This window comes from Apteryx rowi, unplaced genomic scaffold (assembly GCF_003343035.1).
Source record: "Apteryx rowi isolate R43461 unplaced genomic scaffold, aptRow1 scaffold_520, whole genome shotgun sequence".
NCBI classification, from domain to species: Eukaryota; Metazoa; Chordata; class Aves; order Apterygiformes; family Apterygidae; genus Apteryx; species Apteryx rowi.
Genome location: NW_020450784.1, coordinates 596,647 through 615,815, shown reverse-complemented (window position 1 = coordinate 615,815; position 19,169 = coordinate 596,647). Strand labels below are relative to the sequence as shown.

Here is a 19,169-nt window from a genome sequence, read left to right as displayed (position 1 = left end):
ATTGGAGTGTAGTTTGCATCTGAGGACAGTAACAATAACGCTGAAGAGGGCCATAGCTGAAAGGTCTTAATAAACCTGCATTATAGCACTAAAACTCCAGAGGACTACTTCAAACAGGTGATTATGGTTGCAAATCTCTCAGACCTGCTGGGGTATTCCATGTCCCCTGGTGGACTGAGGCACCCATGCTTGGAAGGGTCAGTCAGCTCAGAGTTTAAGGACCTGCTAGGGAAGAGGCCCTTCTTGCCAAGGTGGTAGTGCAAGAAAACATGGAGGTGCATGGGGAGAAAGTTGTGATAGGACACATGCAGGAAATAGCATGAGAGCAGGGGATTCTCATAGATAGCAGTCTGGAGAAAACCCTCAGCGTGCAAGTCTGCTGTTGTAAGCCCATGTGAACATGAGACAATGTCTCAAAGCTTTGAGAGAGAGCTAATGGTAATAGATGAGAAGTGGGAGATCAAGGTGCTGCCATGCTGCCTGGACTTGGCTAGAAGTAGCTTCTTAGGGAGAAATGGGTGTTTTATGTAAGTGATGTGTTAACAGTGATCACTGAAGCAGTATTACAGACATGATGGCCTTCCTCTTTCTGAAAGATACCCTTTTAATGAGATTGCTCCCTACTTAGCCATTGAAATGCCTAACTAATGCTTCATACTGTTCTCTTTTACTAGCTAGTCAAATTAATTCTGGGCTTACACGGTTTAAATAGAAACTATTAACTGGGATTTGTGACATGCCCATGCTGAGTGTCACTGTTCTTGCTAGGCCTACAAAGCCCATTCAAGCTAAAATCTTTCCCTGGAGTCTGAGCTATTGAACACTCAGGATTATTTTTTTCCCCTCCTCATATAGGTGACATTTCTGCACAAACTATGATTGATGTCTTGCGTGATAAGGACAGTGGTGTCTGTGTGGACTCTGAATCTTTCCTTACTACAGCTAGCATAGTGTCTGTTCTGCCTCAGGACCCTAGTTCTCCATGTATTCATTACTTCACTGGCACGCCAGACCCTTCAAGGTAAGCCACAGCATTGGTGGGTCCCCTGGGCACAGGGTAGATTATGGGTTGAAAGTTATTAAACAAATGCTGTTATCAGAATTGAACAAAAGAGACAAGTGTCTCTACCATCCTTTTCCAGAGGCCTTTTGAGTCATGCCAACAGGATTGTCTCTAGTCTAGAAAACTGTAAGCTCTGGGAACCCATAGGGTTGCTCCCAATACTAGCCAAACCTAGAATTATGGTGGCACAAAGGTAGTTTGAAAAACAGTTACAGTCACTTCCTAGTAGCTACTAGGAAGCTACTGTTTGCATGACAGTCCTTTTCCTGAGAAACCCAAGGCAGGATCTTTCCCTTGATCTACAGGGGAGGCAGGATGTGTGCCTTGTTCTCCTGTTTTAAGAGCTCTTATTGACTAGAACCACTTTCTGCTGCTGAAGGGGGTCTTTGCTGCCTCTTGTACCAGTCACCTTAGCTTGAGAGAGGAAGGGATGTATTAGGGGGTGCGAGGTCAAGAGAGGATGTGGCTATGGCTGAAACACCAGCCTCTAACAAAGAGGCTTAACAGTGTAACTTCCAGGCCGGGCAGACAGGATTAGAAAGACATCACTTACTATTACATCCCATTAAGCTCAGACAACACAAAATTGCGGCCAGCAAATGTTTTCTAGGGTCACCAGTCTGGTTTTTCGTRTTGAAAATGTGGTATGATTGTGTAACTTGCAGCTCACAGAGGCCATACTGCTGTATGATTGAGAGGACTCTTGAGCTTTAAAGCCTCCCCTAAGAAGAGACCAAGTGTAGGAGTCTACTGTTTTTATACCAGAGACTGCAGCTTGGGACTTCTCTGGCTGTTTTCTCTATTGAAATAAAAACTGTTTCTTTTTCAGAGCTATTTATTACTTGTGAACAGATCTATGGATTATTTCACACTGGAAGATTTCTAGTACAGGATTTGGGGCGGTAGGGGAGAGGAGGAGGAAAGAACTTAGCTAAGGATTTGTGGATAGCGGCTATTAGGAATCATTAGCAGAGTCTTCTGACAAGGCAGACTAACCAGGAATTCAGCCCTCTCAAATACCCTGCCTGTCATCTTCTATCTACCCTTTGAGTCTCTCATTTTGTTTTTCAAATTATGGGATGTATTTATAGATCTCTCCTGAATATAGACGAAGTAGAAATTTTGAGTAAACATGGAAAAAAATAAAAGCTACTTTGGCTGATTTTTGGTGAAAAAGTATGCATTCCGTCCAGTTGGTCTGTAGTTAAGTCTGTATCTGCTTTGACATTTCAACTTGTTCAGTGTGCTAACTTYGGTCATCAAAAAGGGATTTGCAATGGAAGCAAGCCCTTTTAGTGTAACATCTCCATTAAAAAAACAGGCCCAACAGAATAAAAACTGTTGAACTTAAGTTTTGCTCAAGGAATTAAAGGACATTTAAATTACTTTGAATTGTGCTTATACAGTCGTTTAAGAAACAATCAGCTTCTGTAAGCTTCAAGGTGGTTCATTCTTTAAAGTGAAATGAAGATAGCTCATAGAAATTCTGAATTAGTCCTTTCACTTAGTTGCCAGATAATAGTATGCAGTTCTTGTTTTCTAGATCCAGATGTTCTTGCTCTGTCAGTATGTAATACATGCAGAATGAAAACACTAGAATTATGAGACGTTAGCAAAAAAATAAGCACATAAGCACAAGAATCCAATGTACAGGGTGCTCCTGGATTAATGTGACACTTCATTTATTTTTATCAGGAAAATTTTTTTGTGCCTTCGATGAGATCCTTGTTGGGGGAGGAGAGGGAGGTCCATGGAAATTCTTTAATTTACACCTGACCTAAAGGCCAGTCAGTCAAGCCTCGATGAAAGGATATATTTTTGCCATCAGATTAAAATCTGAAAAGTAATAATTTGAAAACAAGATAGCATTTTGTACTGGCCTTTTTTTCAAGACACCTTATTTTTGCTCACTAGGCTGTAAGTACATAATAGTTTGATTAATATTTAGGACATTAGAATTTAAAAAGGCAGTATAAATCTAATAGTTAACATATGCTTCCTAACAAACACACTGCCTAATGTTCATGTATTTATAGTATATGCTAGTGCTTCAAGAGCATGTTCTAACCAGAAATGTGATCAGTGGTCAGTGGTGTGCAATCTGACAGCCCTGAGAAGCCCCGTGTTACTGACCTGCAATTTTAAATGGATGCCACTGGAGTTGAAGGCCAAATTTGGACTGTTGCCTAAAGTCAGAGCTTTTAGGGTAAATGCAGTTTAGGGAGGACCCAGGAACTACTGTACTAGAGTCTGTGGTTGCTTGCCGGTTGGGTTCTTGTTGAAGTAATAGGGTTGTGGACCATTTCAGTTACCTTTTTTGGACAAGTGGGTATAAAATCTGAACAAGTAAAGTGCGTAACTAGCAAAGAGGGAGTGGGTATTCTAGGTAGCCTTGTATGACATCAGAAGGTTAATGGAGGAAAACCTTTGCTGCTCCCAGATATACCAAGTATGTTTTTTAATGGAAGGACAATTTCCATTGCTTTAATGATGTCTTCTTCTGAAAGCAGCTGAAAGCAGCAGAGGAGATAAGGGAACTCATGGGCCAGATCATCAAAAACTAATTAATTATCATGTGTTTTAACCAGAATCCACTTGGCATTCGCAGAAATTAATAACTGCAAGTGGTTTAGTTTAAGGAGATCTGCCACTTGCATTGAGGTAAAGAGGTTATGGGGAGAAGAACATGGTGATCTTGAACAGCTGACAGTCATTCCTGGGACTGGTAGTAGTTTGATGCATCAGGAGCTGCTGAGCGCTGTGGCAGTCAGTCATGCCAAAGGACTTCCCTCCCACCTTGTACAGGGAACTCAAGTCTTCAGGGCTAAGAATTTTGAGCTTGCTTACTGTTCTTTGACTTGATGCAAATCCATTTGGATAATAAAGCAATGAGGCTTCAAACTGTTCTGGTGGGATTTCTGTACTTTTCTAAGACAGACAACCTGGTTGTTTAAAAAAAAAACCAACAGAACAAAACAAAACAAAAAAAACCCCACACAACCCCCCCAACTTACTAGAGGCCTTTCTTGCTTTATTTTATGCTCTAATGCATTAAAAAAGCATTATTTTAACTGCAGATAATGACTCACACACTAACTGTTAGTCAGCAAGGCTTCCTGACAGTGACAGATAGGGTAGCAGCAATGAATCTGCTGACTGTGTGCAGGCAGTGGTTATTAATCATGCTTTGCAGAAGTCTCACACTTCTGGCAGCTTCTTTACTGCAGAATGTAGGGTGCTGTTTCAATGTATATCTAAAAGAAAAGCAGTTTCTTCCATGCATTTGGGAAGACCTTTCTCAGATTCTCAAGAATAAGATCCTTGATTCCCACTGCCCCTCAGAAGATGTGATCTTCCCTATAGCTTAGGACCAAGTGTCAGTCTGGAATTCTGCTTCCAAGTTCAGACCGAAGGTCAGTGTTGAAGTTACTTGGGAAGCATCACAATGTTGATAGCTATGTCTTTATTCTTTCCTTGAACTTGAACTCCTTTTCCTTGAACCTCTTCAATGCTGCTGGTCATACACCAAATCTTCTGATACTGAGCAGGCTATGTAATCTTCTCTGCTCCACACAAGCACTTGTATGTGTATGTGATTTTTAAATTCCTCTGTCTTTGAATGATTTGTTTACATTGGCAAAGAACTGACATAGAGACTTCAGCTGTGGGGACACAAGGAAGCTTGGGGGTACATGAGCTTCCAAACATCCTAAGATTTTTAAAGTAGTCCATGGGAATTATATCTGGTTGGGAGAAGGGGAGATGGCAGTGCGAACAGAGGAGAAAAAATGATATGGAACTGAACACTGAGACTTGCACAACAAAAAAAGCTTGAAAAGTACAATGCTAAAGAAGTGGTAGAAGTGGCCTGAAAGAGAGTAAAGAAGCCTATAGTTAAAAAGTGTAATACAATAATTGGCAGACCTAGTTCTTTTTATGTTTGTTTTGCTTGTGGCCAGTACCAACTTGCTAACCTTGTTCGTGCTTATTAGCATTTCCTATGCTGTTCTGTATGTGTTTTAAAATAGCCTAGGTGAAGAGTTGGATAATGTACAGAAAATCTCTCTGATTACTGTAAGCAGTAATTCTCATTTCTTTCAGATCCATATTTAAACCCTTTATTTTTGTTGATGATGTCAAATTAGTACCAAAAGTGCAGTCTCCTTCTTTTGGTGATGATGATCCTGCTAAAAAAATTCCTCGATTCCAGGAGAAACCTGACCGCAGGCATGAATTGTACAAGGCACATGAATGGGCCCGATCTGTCTTTGAGAATGATCAGGTAAGACTGTGGGACCTGGAACCTTTTATAATCTTATAGAGATTTTCTTAAACCTATCTGTATAAGATTTGATCAAAAAGAAGCAAAGGTTTTAAATAGTTTCATGACCTCAATTCTTTCTAGTAGCATTTTCCATAAAAACACTTACAGATCTAATTTAAGGAAATAAATGTAGATTATTAACTTCATAATTTACTTTAAGGTCACTCACTGAAAAACAAGGATACAACCTGCTAAATGTTTTTCCGTACTGTTGGAATCCAAAAAGAGTTCTCTGAATATTCTTAGAATTCTTGCGGGTTCGTCCTTAATAATGATGCCTTCTGAGGGGGAAATGATTCTGCATAGTTTTTTCAGTTATCCTGTGAATGTTGCTCTGCTCCATCACTTTCAGGAAGTGAAAAGTCATAAATTGATAAGTTGATTAACTTGTTCATACATGTGGCAGCAGGAGGAGAGATGGGGAAGCTGCAGGACTTCCCTACTAAGTTCAGCACATTGTTCAATGCCCATTGTGCACTGAGTCTTTCTAGCTGGTTATTGGATGCTGGATCCTAGTCTAATGTGGGATATAGAATAATTTGTACATTATAGTTTTTATAAGTCTCGGTTTAGTGTGTGCATTTGTATTACTTTGTGAGAATTTAACAAATTTAAATGCCATACAGAAGAAGGGACATTTTCCAATGCCATGCAACAAGTACCTGAGAACTGAAAACCTTCTAGCATAAAATTCTTCAGTGGTGAACACTTATGGGCACTTTGTGATTCAAAATCACTTTGTGATTCACTTCACTCATGGGAATAAATAAAAGCAGGAAGTGGATTATTCTGTCTGCACAGCTTTTCCAACTGATGTGTAACTTCAGCTGTCATAGCATAAGTAGTCCAGTAACTGTTCTTTTACAGTTGCAATTACAACTGCAGCAGTAAACTGGATAGCTGGTTATTAAATTGAGTATCTTTCCTTAAAAAAGAAGAAAAAATGAAGTGAATATGTTATCAGTCTCTAGAATGTTCTAATTCTAACTATGGCAGGATGAAGGCCTGGGTGTCCTAACCATGCACTCTAACTTTAGTGCTCTTGGAATTGTGTACGTTTAATCCAAAACATTTTGTGAGGATGGCTTAGTTTGAGGTAATGGCATCACAGAAGTTTTATGCTCCCCTCTGCTCCCTTTTTTTTTTTTTTTAAACTATTCAGCTTTTTATTTGAAATACTAAATACTTTTTGTACTGTACAACAATGCCTAGGTATATGGGAAGGAGGAAGTAAAACAGAGGGAGAGAATATGCAGGACAAGCCAGTCATGCTAGTATTAGTATTTCAGGCAGGTTGAGCTTTCACAGCACACTTGCTTTCCTGCAGTATTCCTGTGGAGCAGGGTTGACTCTGCATATTTGCGCAGGTCAGAGACTTGCTGAGATCATAACACCATTCAGACTTGTCCATTAGTGATCTAGGAAACCATGGTAACCTCTGCTAGCAAGACCTTCATTAAAATGCAGTTTTGGCTAGATGTGGTTTTAATTGCCTAGAATAGCTCAATTTAAAAACTGTCACCTCTGCAGTAACATTGAGTCAGTGTGCAACTGTCTCCCATAGCGTTTCTGAGTTTGTATGAGATGCTGATTCAGGGAAACCTAGTAGGGAATTTCTACAAGGGGCATTTTAGCAGGTAGGCTCTTTTCTATTAAAACAAAAAGCATCGCAATGTAGCACCAAAAGTTGTGTTAGAAAGGGAATTGTAGTTTTAGTCAGGCTTTCTGCTATAAAAACTTGCTAGCTGAGAGCCTAAAGCTTAGCTTAGGTGCCCTGATCTCTCTGCAGAATGCCAGTGTGAAATCCTGGAAAGCTCAGAGCCATCATTTATTCTAAACCTCTTGTTTCTGGAATTCAATTTTGAAAGCTGCAAACAAAACAAACAGTACTTCTCCATTTACCCCCCCCCCCCCAAGGAAATTAAGAAGGCTTTAAATAAATTCTGGATAAAACAAAATGATACCTTCTTCAGGAATAGATTTCCTACCCAGAAACATGAAGAGAAGTAAGCCAGAATGATGCACAAAGCCTTCCCTAGTATTTGGAGTTTTGCTGCTGTTACATTACACATCATTTCAGATCTAATCATTATCTTTCAGGTAAAGACGGTGATGATCTGAGGGATACATGTGTATATCCTATGAGCTGTACAATCCTCAGGGCTTCTAGTCTTCACAAATAGTTCTGTTTGCTGGCTTGCTAGCTTAAGGAGTTGCTTTACTTCCTTCTCACATGTATAATCCTTATACCCTTTTCTGCTCTCCATCTTTCCCTCCTTCTTCCTTCTCTGCTTTAAACTTGGGAACTGCTTCTTTGTTATTGCTCTTAATATATAGAATATTAAGCACTGTTGCTCTTAGCCTCTGACTGTCCAAAAAACTATTAGCAGAAATAGTCTGTATTCAAAAAGGCTTTTTTTTTCTTCTCATCTTTAAAAAGACTTGAAAGGTTCCCCATAATAAAAGTGAATAGTAAGAATGCTTAATGGGCTAGTTTAATGTTTAATTCAGGTTGGTCATCTCCTGCCTGTAGGATAAAGGCCAGAAGCTGATGAGCATTATGTTAGACCTTGAAAAACAAGGCTTGGAAGCAATGGAAGATATCCTTACTTGTACAGAGATTCTGGATGCTGCTGAAGTAGTGGATCTTTTCTATGACTGTGTTGACACAGAACTTAAGTTCTTCAAATGAAGTAAGCAAACATTTTAATTCTTTAGACACTGAGTTTCTGGTACCAACAGGTATCAGTGAATGCAAGATGTTGGATCTAATTCTGAGCATCCTCTCCCTCTTTTACACCAAACTAAGGGTGTGTAGGATCATGTCCAAAGCAACCTTTCTCCCTCAGTGCATCTCACTGGATTGTCCCAAAAGTCCCTTTCCCCTATGTTATATTGTGGGCAGTTTTTTGTTTTCAATTTCACTGTTGCTTGGAATCGATTTTAAACCAATGTTATCTCGTTTCAGCCACAGTGGATACTGTTAGCCTTTTCACAGGAAGACTGCAGAGTTCTTCAAGCCTTGAAAGAAAGTCTTCACACTTGTGAATTTGCAGGAAAAAAACGTTGCTAGAGGAAAAAATGTTCCTTAGTAGCTATATCTGGTTAACAAATTGCTTTTCTTTGTCCAATCATGTGGTGTTTCTGTTTGTGTGTGTGTGTGTGTGTGTGTATAGTGAAAGGAGAAAGTCACTGACTGGTCCAATTACTGTGTGCATGCTGGCTAACTTAGTACAGAATGTTTAAATGTGTATGTTGGGCAACCAATTAAAGCAAAAATTAACTTCATCAGGATAACTGCCATATCGTCTTTGAAAGCAAACTTTTTTCTCTACTGCTCAGGACTAGGCCTGCAGCAAAGCTAACATGCATTGTATTGTTACCATTCTCTGTACAAATTACCAAGAAGGGAGAGTTGAAATCCCTGTTTTAAAGGGGCTGGGAGGTGAGTCCTGGTTCTTGAACTTCTGTACTGGCATATCTGATTGTAGTGACTCAGCATTTGACATTACGCCTGTAAAAATGACCAGAATTAGGTCCCCTGGGGGAGGTTTTGCCTTTAGCTGCTCCCAACTTGAAGTAGCAGCTTGTGTTTGTAACATAGCTGGCTACTGCTGGGTATGGTAGGCAGAGCCAGCCGGGGCAGCTAAGGCAACTACATATAACCAATTGACTTTTAAGGCACAGTTAATAAGGTACCGTTTATATATGAACTACAACTTTGGAACTTTTTKGAGGGAATAGATGCTGGGCGTCAGTCAGCACCTGACTACTGTCCCTATTTCTGTCTTTGTACTGCTCAGCAATTCCTTGTGATCTCAGTGGGGAGAGTACATGGCTGAGGAGTACATTAAGTGCCAGCGAGTTAATGATGGATGTGGCAATCCAGCTGGTTAAGCTTAGAACTGGCTGGCTGTCTTCGCTCCTTATCTCAAGTGCAGTTCTGCAGCATGCTTCCCTTCCTTGACAGACTGACAGGTGGACTTGATTTTTGTGTTTTCTTCTTCCAGAAGTGAGATGGGCAAATACTTTAAGAATGAAGCTGAGAAACACTGGGCCTTGTGACATATTCTTTTTTTTAATGGGAGGAGGAACAGACAATGCTTTTAATAGGTAGAAATTAGTACATGGAGTTCAAATCCGTCATTGTTCAGGAATGGGGATGGTGACAAACCACAGATTTTTAAGGAGGTAAAAGCTCCTCTAGAAGGCAACAGCATCTCAGCTTGAAATTGAGGGAGTTGTGCATTAGGGAAATACAGGCACTGTGGTATTGTCACACTGAATTCTCATACTTTTTTTTATGAAGTTGTTCTGTTCAGACTCATTATTTCAGTATTGCTTTATATGACAATACTGACAATTGGAAAAGAAAGTATTGAGCCTGTTCACTTGCAGAAAATAAACATGATTTTTTTTTCTGATGGCCTGCCTAATTGTCTTCTCACACAAGGTACCCCTCCCATGCTCTCTACTGCAGGAACAGCTATAGTGGGCCAGATCTTTCTTATTAATTTCAGCTTTTATGCCTAGGTATTCTGAAACTGGAGACACAGGAAGGAGAAAATAGGCAAATAAACCCTAAAACTTAACTTCTCTCYTCCTAGCAAGAATAGTGACTGCAAGGAGCACACTCCATTTAGGAGGGTATTGTTCTGGATGAAGTTAGCTGAAAGAGCAGTGTGCTTTTGCTAACTGTCCACAATTAAGTAAATGGATTTCCCATGAAATCCACTTGTGGAATGAAAAGGTGCTCTGAATAAAAATAGTCTTAATCAGAGTTTATTTAACACATGGCAAGTTGAAATTCAAAGCTGCTTCTATAGCTGTTGCTTGCTGAGAGCTCAGCATCCTCATAGGAGTAGCTGGGTATTTGTGAACAGGAGAGAACAGGGATAAAATGATTGGCCCAGTCAGAGGACAGAGATTAGGATACATCATTTCATACTGCTCTTCTGCACAGTTCAGCCTTCCAATCTCTGGGGGCTGGAGGGAGGCAAAATGCAGTAGGAGGGTGTTCCAGCTAACAACATCATATATCTTATTTGCYTGCTTCTTAAGAGAAGAAATGAAACAAACATCTGCAGTCAGCTTGTGGGAATTTGTCCTTATTAGGAACTGTTCATATGACAAAACTAAAATTGATTTTGGCACAGTGATCCAGGCAGTGAGTTTCTAGTAGTATGTTGCTTTTGCTTCAGTTGTATAGTGCATAAAAAAATGAACAGTGGGCTACAGCAACATGCTTGAGTGCAATCACTAGTCCTACAAGTCTGAGAAAACCAGAGCCACCCCCATGGCCTGAAACTTCCTCTGGTCTTAACTTGAGCATGGCTCTGGCTCAGAGCAGTGCAAGTGCATTGGGTACACAGTGGGACTAACTCCCACTGGGTTACAGCCAGTGTGAGTCCCTGTATACCCAGGTACTAGCAGCTTCTGAAGTTTCACTGGATCCCCATTGTTGAAGATCCATTATGTATTAAATAACACTTTACTAACATTACATAAGCATTTTTAACATTTGCAAGTGTGCACAGGCTTTCCAGTTTAATCTCTAAGAGATGTTGTTTGCTTCTAAAATACCTCTAATCATAATAAAAACAGGAGTAAAATTTTTCCTCCTTTAATGTTCAAATCACCTGCCAGAAGATAACTGAATAGCTTTAAAATCCTTATAAAGGTAGTTAGTACACAGCTGTATACAAGTCCAAAATACAAATAAGAACCAGCAATAACTCACTTTTAATAGTACTGTAACAAAATATTCTTCAATGCAATATTAAACTTTTGCAGTTGTTTAAGAGAAGCAGTGTATATGTGCTGACCCCTGCTTATTACCATATTTCATGCATATTGATCAAGTAACTATAATACTGGTGGAAGAAAGTACTGGTGAAAGCATCACTACTTTTTTTTTTCTTTTCACATGAACAGCAAGGTATCATGATAGGCTAGAAAAAGATTAATGACACTTTAGAGTCCTGTGAGTGGAAGAGCTTCAAATGCTTTTTTACCCTTACATCATTGCCACACCATGAGCATGCGTATGGGTGCAGGAGTCACAGCATAGCTGAGCTGTTGCAAGGACTAAGAGAAAAGCAGAGATATAAGGATGCAGTTACCTTTCTCTTCCAAATGTTGCTGTTCAAAGACATGGCCATGGGGAAGGATCTTTACCTGTTGCCTATGTTTATTACAGCTGCTGACGAGAGAAATTTAAATTATGTAAAAAATATCTTAACCTTAAATAGCCTGACTTAGTATCAGGCTCATCCTGACAGAGCAGTGCCATTATTCAAGCTGGTGAACCAGTCACACTCTGAACTACCCACGAAAACTATAAAGGAACGTTTTGCTGGAAACAGACACCTGATGTCCAGATCTGAACACTGGTGATCCAAAGACCTCACCATGAGATGCACATTAAAAGTGGAAGCTCGAATCTTGTTTCCTGCTAGGCTGTTACTTTCTCAACAAACTCTATTCAAAGGAACAACCACTTTGTGGATTGCTTGTTCCATGTGTTGTTTCAGACAATGAATCCTTATTGAACAATAGTAGCTTCACTTGCTTTTCTAAAATATAGGTGTTGGGCTTCTTAGACAGACTCCAGAGGCCTTTTTCTCCTTGTTGGGTAAAGACAACTTGTCACATTCATTGTTAATATCCACCTTGCCAGCAGCAAAAGACACATGCCCTTATATACATACTTCAGGACATGTGTATTCACATACCCCCCTTCCCCTTTTTTGCTTTCAGTAGAACTTCATCCAGTTTGGAAAAGTTCTGTCGTCTTTGTCAATTCCATAACCACTCTGCCTAGTTGGACTTCTTCAGACATGTTCACCATCCTATAAGGCTGTGTGATCAATAGGAGGTAGGGTCAAAAACAGCTGCAACCCAGTATCATCTCCTTCCTCTTTGTGCTCAGTGAGAAAAGGATTGTGGGCCCATCTGTTGCTGAAGGTGCCATTCTGCTGCAATTTGAGGATAGACAGAATACAAGAAGCAAAGAAATATACAAAGAGACTAAAGGTATCACATTAGTTTCTGATAGTTCATTGAAAAATATCTGAGAAATAACTCTGCAGGATTTCCAAAATAAAAAATGATGATGAAGGGGGAAAAAATGAACTACAGCGATTTAATGCAAAAAGTATACTTGAGGTATCATCTGCCAGCCATGATTAAAATGAGAGTTGTTTGAACACTACAAAGAATTTAAAGCTTAGGATGTTTTGCTTAAAAAATATCCACATATATACAATAATTTAAAAGCCTGTGCTAACATTCCTGTGGTGCATAGGCTAGTTCAAAAAGTGTCATTTAAACTTCTCTTCCAGTTTATAGAAATGCTAACATTGCAGCACCTGCGATTCAAATATAATCTCTATCATTGTAAAGGGGACCCCCTTCTGTTTCATATATTATCTTGATGTTCTCCATTTTTAATACCAATCCAGAGAGCATCAGAAGATTCTTCTCATCTCACATGTGTTCTTAATGGAGGGTTTTTAGAGGGATCTGTAAATAGATAGGACAGGTTTAATCAGAGGAAAAAAATACATATTTTGGATACATACTTTAGATGTAGTTCCACAGCAGCTAAAACAATCAAGGAATACTGCATTTATCTCCTCCTGCCCTTGAACTGATATATATTGCTCATGCTCTGTAGCCCTTTAGCAAAAAGTCTTTGATCAGATCATCTTGCTATGCATTCATAAAGGTGCAAGTGGAGGGGCAGGGGGTGGAACCACAGCAGCCAATTTAGACTGACTTGAGCTGCTATGAAAAGCAGTGCAAAGTACATTGACAGGGAAGAACTAAATGAAGAGGTGGTGATAAATAGTTGATCTAGTAATAAAGAAAATACAGGGTTTTATAAAAAGCAGAATATAGGCATGAGATCTTTAGGCATCTTCAAATGCCAAAGCTGAAAGTGTGAACTTATGCTCTTCCCACAGGGACCTGATACTAAGTTTCTAAGCTAAGCACAAACAAAGCAAGGTTCTGTCATTCCCTGCTTTCCTGCAGAGGTTCAGGTACTGAGTGCCTTTGTTATTCAGGTATGTAAAACACCATGCGTAGGATTTAAATCAAAATGTGATGGAACATGTGGATCAAGTATAAAATTTCTTATAGGTATAAGGTATAACAACCTTTCTTTTGTGATTCCACAAGTTTATGAATAGATAAACCAACTCACTAGCGGGCTGTTTACATTACATCATTGTTTTCAACTTCAAGGCACTCTGTAACTTAATGCAAAGAATACAATTAAACTACATGTCAACTCACTTCATTTTATTCTTTTGGTACTAACATTTTAAAATGAAAAACACTTAATTATGAATCTTTGGTCATTACCACTGTAACAAATCCCATTCCTCTTTGTATACATGTTAGCAACTGGTAGCAACCAGTTGTTCATATTAATACTTGTCTGGGTTCTTTATTTTCACTCCCTGTTTTTAATGCTATTGGATAAATATCAGAGCTCTTCATGTTTACATACTTACCTCTAGCTATCTTGCTGGGATAAATTTTCTGAAATGGCTTGAATTCATCAGGTGGGGGAAAATCTTCCACAGAATGGAAGGTAAATTTAGATTCAAAGTCATCTGGGAAGTTTCAGAGAAATAAACATTAGTCATTATTAAATAGTTATTTTAAAAAATTGCTACAAGTAATTTAAATTCAAAATGCTGAAGAATTTTCCCCTGCATTTTATATGGCTCACTCCATGTAAGCAATCTGGAAGGGTATTTTTGTGAGCCATCCTACTTTTCTGGCTCGAATTGCACACACCATCCTGGTACTAACTGAAGTAAAGCTTCTGGCTACTGTTACATTTTTCTACACTGATGATATTGTGGTTGATTGATTGATGTATTCTTAGGTGGTTTTAGAGCAATTTAGTTACAAACATGAATGAATAGCCAATTCATCAGACCCCAAAGCAGTTCTTAACAGTCTCCGTTCTATAGGATTGAAGCTACTAAACGTCCATGAACTGTTTTTAAGAATAGTAATGTAAGCACACTACAGAAACTTTTCACGTTCTTAAAGAAGTTTGCAGGTAGTACATACTCTTCTTGTCTATTGGATGGTTCAAGACATTTGTGCAAAAACCTTAATATTCTCTCATTGTACAGGGTTGCACAAAATGTTTTTGTGTGTCTAGTTATGCTATACTGTTCTTGTCATGAGAAAGAGTTGAAAGTTTTTGGTAGGTCTGAGACACAAGCTTTTGTACTTAAATCATTAAACTACGACTAAAAGATCTTATTTAGATAATATTACCAATGATATGCATATTTCCATTTTTAAGAGGTGGATAAGGGTCATGAACTGTTGCCCAGGCTGAGACTCCAGACTTGCTTGTAAGTTCAGTTGTTGGTGATCTTGCTGGTGGCTGCGGAGGGGTCATTAGCTTCCCAGCACCAGTTCCTTACAAAGAAGAAGCAGGGCAGCACATAAGACCATCATGACTTAACAAAACCGATAGTAAGCTTTGCACAAAAACTGACAGTGTAGAAGGAACGCAGTATTTCATGCAAGCTCACCTATGATACCTATTGCAGGGTAACTGCTGTTTGCCAAGGCTGGCCGTGGATTTATAGCATCAACTTTTAAACTTAAGTCACCATTTGAGCTGACTCGAGCGTGCTCTTTCTAGTTCTGGGGAAAGCCTGACAGCTTGAAATTTGTTTTTGTTCCATTCTGGAGGGGAAGACTATTTTTCGGCTTTCACATGAACATATTTTTTTCAGAAAAATCACTAGGTGATGTCTCTAAAACAAAGTCATTTCATGGCACTCTGGCAGCTACTCAGTGGAATTACAGTTATTCTTATGCATTTCACTCAGCAGTTGCACAGGCCTTCAAAGTTTACATCTTCAGTGCAGCCCTACCACATGAACTGCCTAAGGGCAAGGGAGCCCAAGGCCTCCAAGTTAGCTCCCTCCCAAAGCTGCCTCCCCCCCCTAGATAGCCAAGAGAAAGGCAGGCATCTGATGGAAACAGCCATCAGGAACAGGCGTTTTGACAAAATAATAGTTCATTGGGCAATTCCTGAGCATCATTAATCACTGTCTCTAAGCACCTGATCTCCTGTACTTACATGGCCTTTCCCATTGCTGTCAAAGGGAACCAATAATTTTTCTCTTGACGTGTGGCTGCTAAGATGCAGGGTACAGAACATACTCTTCAGATGTTCCTTATTAAGTAGCTGTCTGTATTTCTGAAACCCACACAGATCTAGACTCATTTTTTATCATCTTCATTATACAAGAGAAGTCCAAGAAAGTTCCTCTTACCATCTGCTCAAAGAAAGATCAGCTAATATCCCCACTTCCCGGGTAATGAGAGAAGCCTTTGGCCCTATCAACTTGATCACAGGAGGCACTGGCCACTGCTCTTTGCTGAAAGGCAGAGGATTGCATCCGTGTTTGTCATTACCTGTCTGTGGCCTGGCAGTTCCAAAATGTTGCTTTTGCTGATGAAGCACGTTGCTTCCAAGAAACACAGATTAAACAGTAAGAACAGCTTGAAGTCTAGTGCGTTCATGCTCCCACTTTACAGATATTCCTCCCACGTGATGGACTTCACCCTGCTGCTCCATGTACTCTTCACCCCTCACCCTTGCAGGCTCTCCCACTCTCACTGCAATTCCCCCCACTAGCCAAAGGTAGATTAAAGCCTCACTTTGAATGCTGCTCTTACCTGCGCCTCGGCCTGGTCTCTTCTTCCTGGTCTCCACCACCACTGCTGGCTGAGGGAGGGTGGGGGTAGGAGGAAGAGGGAGCGACTGAATATTAGGCTTATGCAAGTGCGACAGCAAGTGCGGAGACTTGGGGGGCAGTGGAGGGGGTGCATCACCACTGCTCATGGCACTGTTAAAGGCCGGGGAGGGTGGGAAGGAGAGCCTGTTAGTGGACTGGGAATGTGCAGTGGGCAGAGGGGACGGCAGCGGGGGCGGTGTGGGCAGTGGATAATCCCTTGTTTCAGGTAGAGAGGGAGGAACAGCAAAGTCAGTTGTCCTGCCTGGAAATCCACAGGGGGGCACAGGGGGCAAGGGGGGAGGTGGCGGAGGTGGGTGCGAAGCGGCTGCTTGAAATTTCGCAGGTTTGTCAGCCTGAGGAGGAGGGAGTGGTGGTGCAGGAGCAGAGCTGGGTGCTATCCCCTTGGAAGGCCTTTCCACTGGAGGGGGAAGAGGTGGTGGAGGAGGGAAAGTGAGGGAAGGTTTGCTGGCAGTAGGAGGCGGTGGAGGAGGGGCAGGCAGGCTGGGCCGGGCCGGGCTGGGCCGCAAGGTGCTGGGCAGCTCTGGCAGGGCAGCTGCCTTTGGACCATCAGGCAGATGCGCAGGGTTACTGCCCGCCTTTGCCATGCTGTTTAGTGGGGCTGCAGTCTTGGGAGGTGTTGCTCGGACCCCAGGAAGCTGTCCAAACCTTCCAGCTGAAAAACAGGCATTACACATCATTGCAAAATGGCATCAGGATTTCATCCCGAGTCATCAGACAAAACAGYGCAAAAAGCAAACTCTTCATCTTTGTCTCCCCAGTGTCTCCCCACACTAAGTCTGCTCTCAAAACAGCACGTGTCCAACAGGCACACTGGGCTCGGGAGGCGATGGGGCACTGGGGACTGTGGAGCCGCTTCTGTGCTTAACTATACAACAGCCTACGGAGAGACCTTGCTCCCATCACAGTTCCTCAGTTACCCTCGAGTAAAAGCAACATGAAACATTTTAAGGAGAAGGTACTTTTCTTTGTATCAGCCCATCTGTCACTAGTACAGCCAGCAGAACAGGGAAAAATGGTCTGCTTGGAGGACACAAGAAACCCAGTGAAAAGGCCTCTAAGAATACAAGTAGATTGACACACATTAACATAGATACTTGCATCCTTAAAATTAAGCACTTGCTTGAGGTTAAAAATCACATAAACATTACCTGAATTACCTCAGTCCCATGGATAAAAGCCCAGTTTTTAAAAGTACTAAGGCACTAAAATAGTGCCTAAAAGGCTTTCAAGAAGGCATAGGTTCAAATATTATTTCCTTTTAAACAGCAAACACACAGACTCTTGACTTTACATATTGTACTTGCCTATATAAATGTCAAGGATTTTCCAGAAAACAAGATGTCAAAAAAGCAACTCATTCTATATTCACATATAGTCCTACTGTGCTCCTAGTTTAAGAACAACCCTAAGTAACCACTGCAGATGAAGCTATGTGAGCAAGCCCAATCACACGCAGTGCTGAGCATCTCGGGCTTGTCTTCCGGAAAAGGAACACAAGGTAGAACCAAGTTCTGCCTTTCCCTGCGAACACCTACTATGCTCTGTGCTGCCTGAACTGGTACCAGCTGCCCAACAGCACCCCAGATCATTGCTGGGACTCAAAAAGGCCACCCCTCAGGGTGCTGGCACTCCCTGATGTGAAAGGAGCAGTAGGTTTCCCACACGTGCCTTAGTTTTGTCCTTGTCAAGTGACAGCTGCCTTATTTTTCAGGTCAATAAATTACTTTGCTGGATCACAGCTGTACTTTATAAAATCTAGAGGGGAGGAATCCTGAATATAAATCTTTAAAGTAGCACACAAATGTGCAACACCATAGAAATACACACTAGTGATGGGAAGGAAATGTGACTTATTGCCATTTGTGTTGAAGCTGATAAACTCAGATTTCAATACTCTATATTTGAGGTACAATTAAAAGTTTACATTAAACTAATGTAAAAAGTCTCCATTAAAACTATGTAAAGTCTACTGAATTTCTTTCTTATCTAGAGTAACAGATAGCTTATTATTTACATTTTAAGAAAGAAGGCACCTGAGATCTATAAAGATGATTTCCAGCTACATTATTAATTCAGCCTTCTATGGTCACAAGATGCATCAAGGGTTAAAAACAAACAGAAACCAAAACAAAACTAAAGCTATTGCAAAAGTACTTTTATTCCAAATCCCAGTCCCCCCCAGCTATTCTTTTTTTTCATACAGAAGAAGCCCTTACCTGGCATGTCTCTCTGGCCTGCTGGTCTGAGAACAGGAAAGCCACCAGCAAATAAGCCCCCCAGAGGCTGCTGAGAACCACCTTTGTTAATGGCTGAATTAACTCCATCTCTGTTAGTTCCTTTGGGTTCTGTTACAAAAAGAGGATATATCAGAAAGCCATTTCATCCTTGCTCTCAGACTACTACGACTTAGCATATAACAACATAGCACTAGCAAACATAGCCAAGACCAGACTTTTTCCTCTTCAAACTGACTCAGCAAAGAAGTTAATTGTTGCTGCAACAAACTACCATTACTTTGACCAACATCTTGGAGCACAGCACCCTCTGGTGCTTTCTAATCTCACATCAATGATAATACCAGCAAGAAGTTGTGTTAGACTGCATTTGAAAATGGTCATCTCTCAGGTGTTTATGCAATTCCAAAAAGCAGCAGGCAGTGACAAAATACACAAATTGTAAAAAAAAAAAAACAGAAAAAAACCCCTACTGTTTTTGTTAGAGAATCTCCCTCACTGATTGCAAAGCAATGAAATGCATTATCCTCAATGGAGATTGATAGGAAGAGGCTAGATAAAACATCTGTCAAGAATGATGATTAGCTGATCAAACTTGTCAAGACCTTTCTAACCCTATCTTTCTGTTATTAGGTCAGCTCACCTAAGCTCTGTTCATTTGTGGATCAGATGCATATTACCACATATGTTCTTCCCCCTCTACCCACTAACCTCCAAGATACTTCTTTTAGCATTATCAC

At 40.6% G+C, this 19,169-nt stretch overlaps 2 protein-coding genes across 2 annotated transcripts in view; one reads left to right on the top strand and one right to left on the bottom strand.

Annotated features, from left to right (window-relative positions):
- Window positions 1-8,680, top strand: part of SCRN1 (secernin 1) — a 31,999-nt gene extending 23,319 nt beyond the window's left edge. Inside the window, exons 5-8 of the mRNA XM_026080453.1 lie at window positions 856-1,021; window positions 5,165-5,345; window positions 7,921-8,080; window positions 8,356-8,680. Coding sequence (XP_025936238.1) covers window positions 856-1,021; window positions 5,165-5,345; window positions 7,921-8,079 — 506 coding nt within the window. The 3' untranslated portion in view covers window position 8,080; window positions 8,356-8,680. The remainder of the gene's footprint in view (window positions 1-855; window positions 1,022-5,164; window positions 5,346-7,920; window positions 8,081-8,355) is intronic.
- A 2,430-nt stretch (window positions 8,681-11,110) lies between these two features.
- The window catches only part of WIPF3 (WAS/WASL interacting protein family member 3), a 22,346-nt gene continuing 14,287 nt past the window's right edge, over window positions 11,111-19,169 (bottom strand). The window contains exons 3-7 of the mRNA XM_026080450.1: window positions 18,412-18,540; window positions 16,116-16,847; window positions 14,694-14,840; window positions 13,910-14,011; window positions 11,111-12,911 (exon numbers count right to left, since the gene is read on the bottom strand). Of these exons, the coding sequence (XP_025936235.1) occupies window positions 12,871-12,911; window positions 13,910-14,011; window positions 14,694-14,840; window positions 16,116-16,847; window positions 18,412-18,540 (1,151 nt within the window). The 3' untranslated portion in view covers window positions 11,111-12,870. The remainder of the gene's footprint in view (window positions 12,912-13,909; window positions 14,012-14,693; window positions 14,841-16,115; window positions 16,848-18,411; window positions 18,541-19,169) is intronic.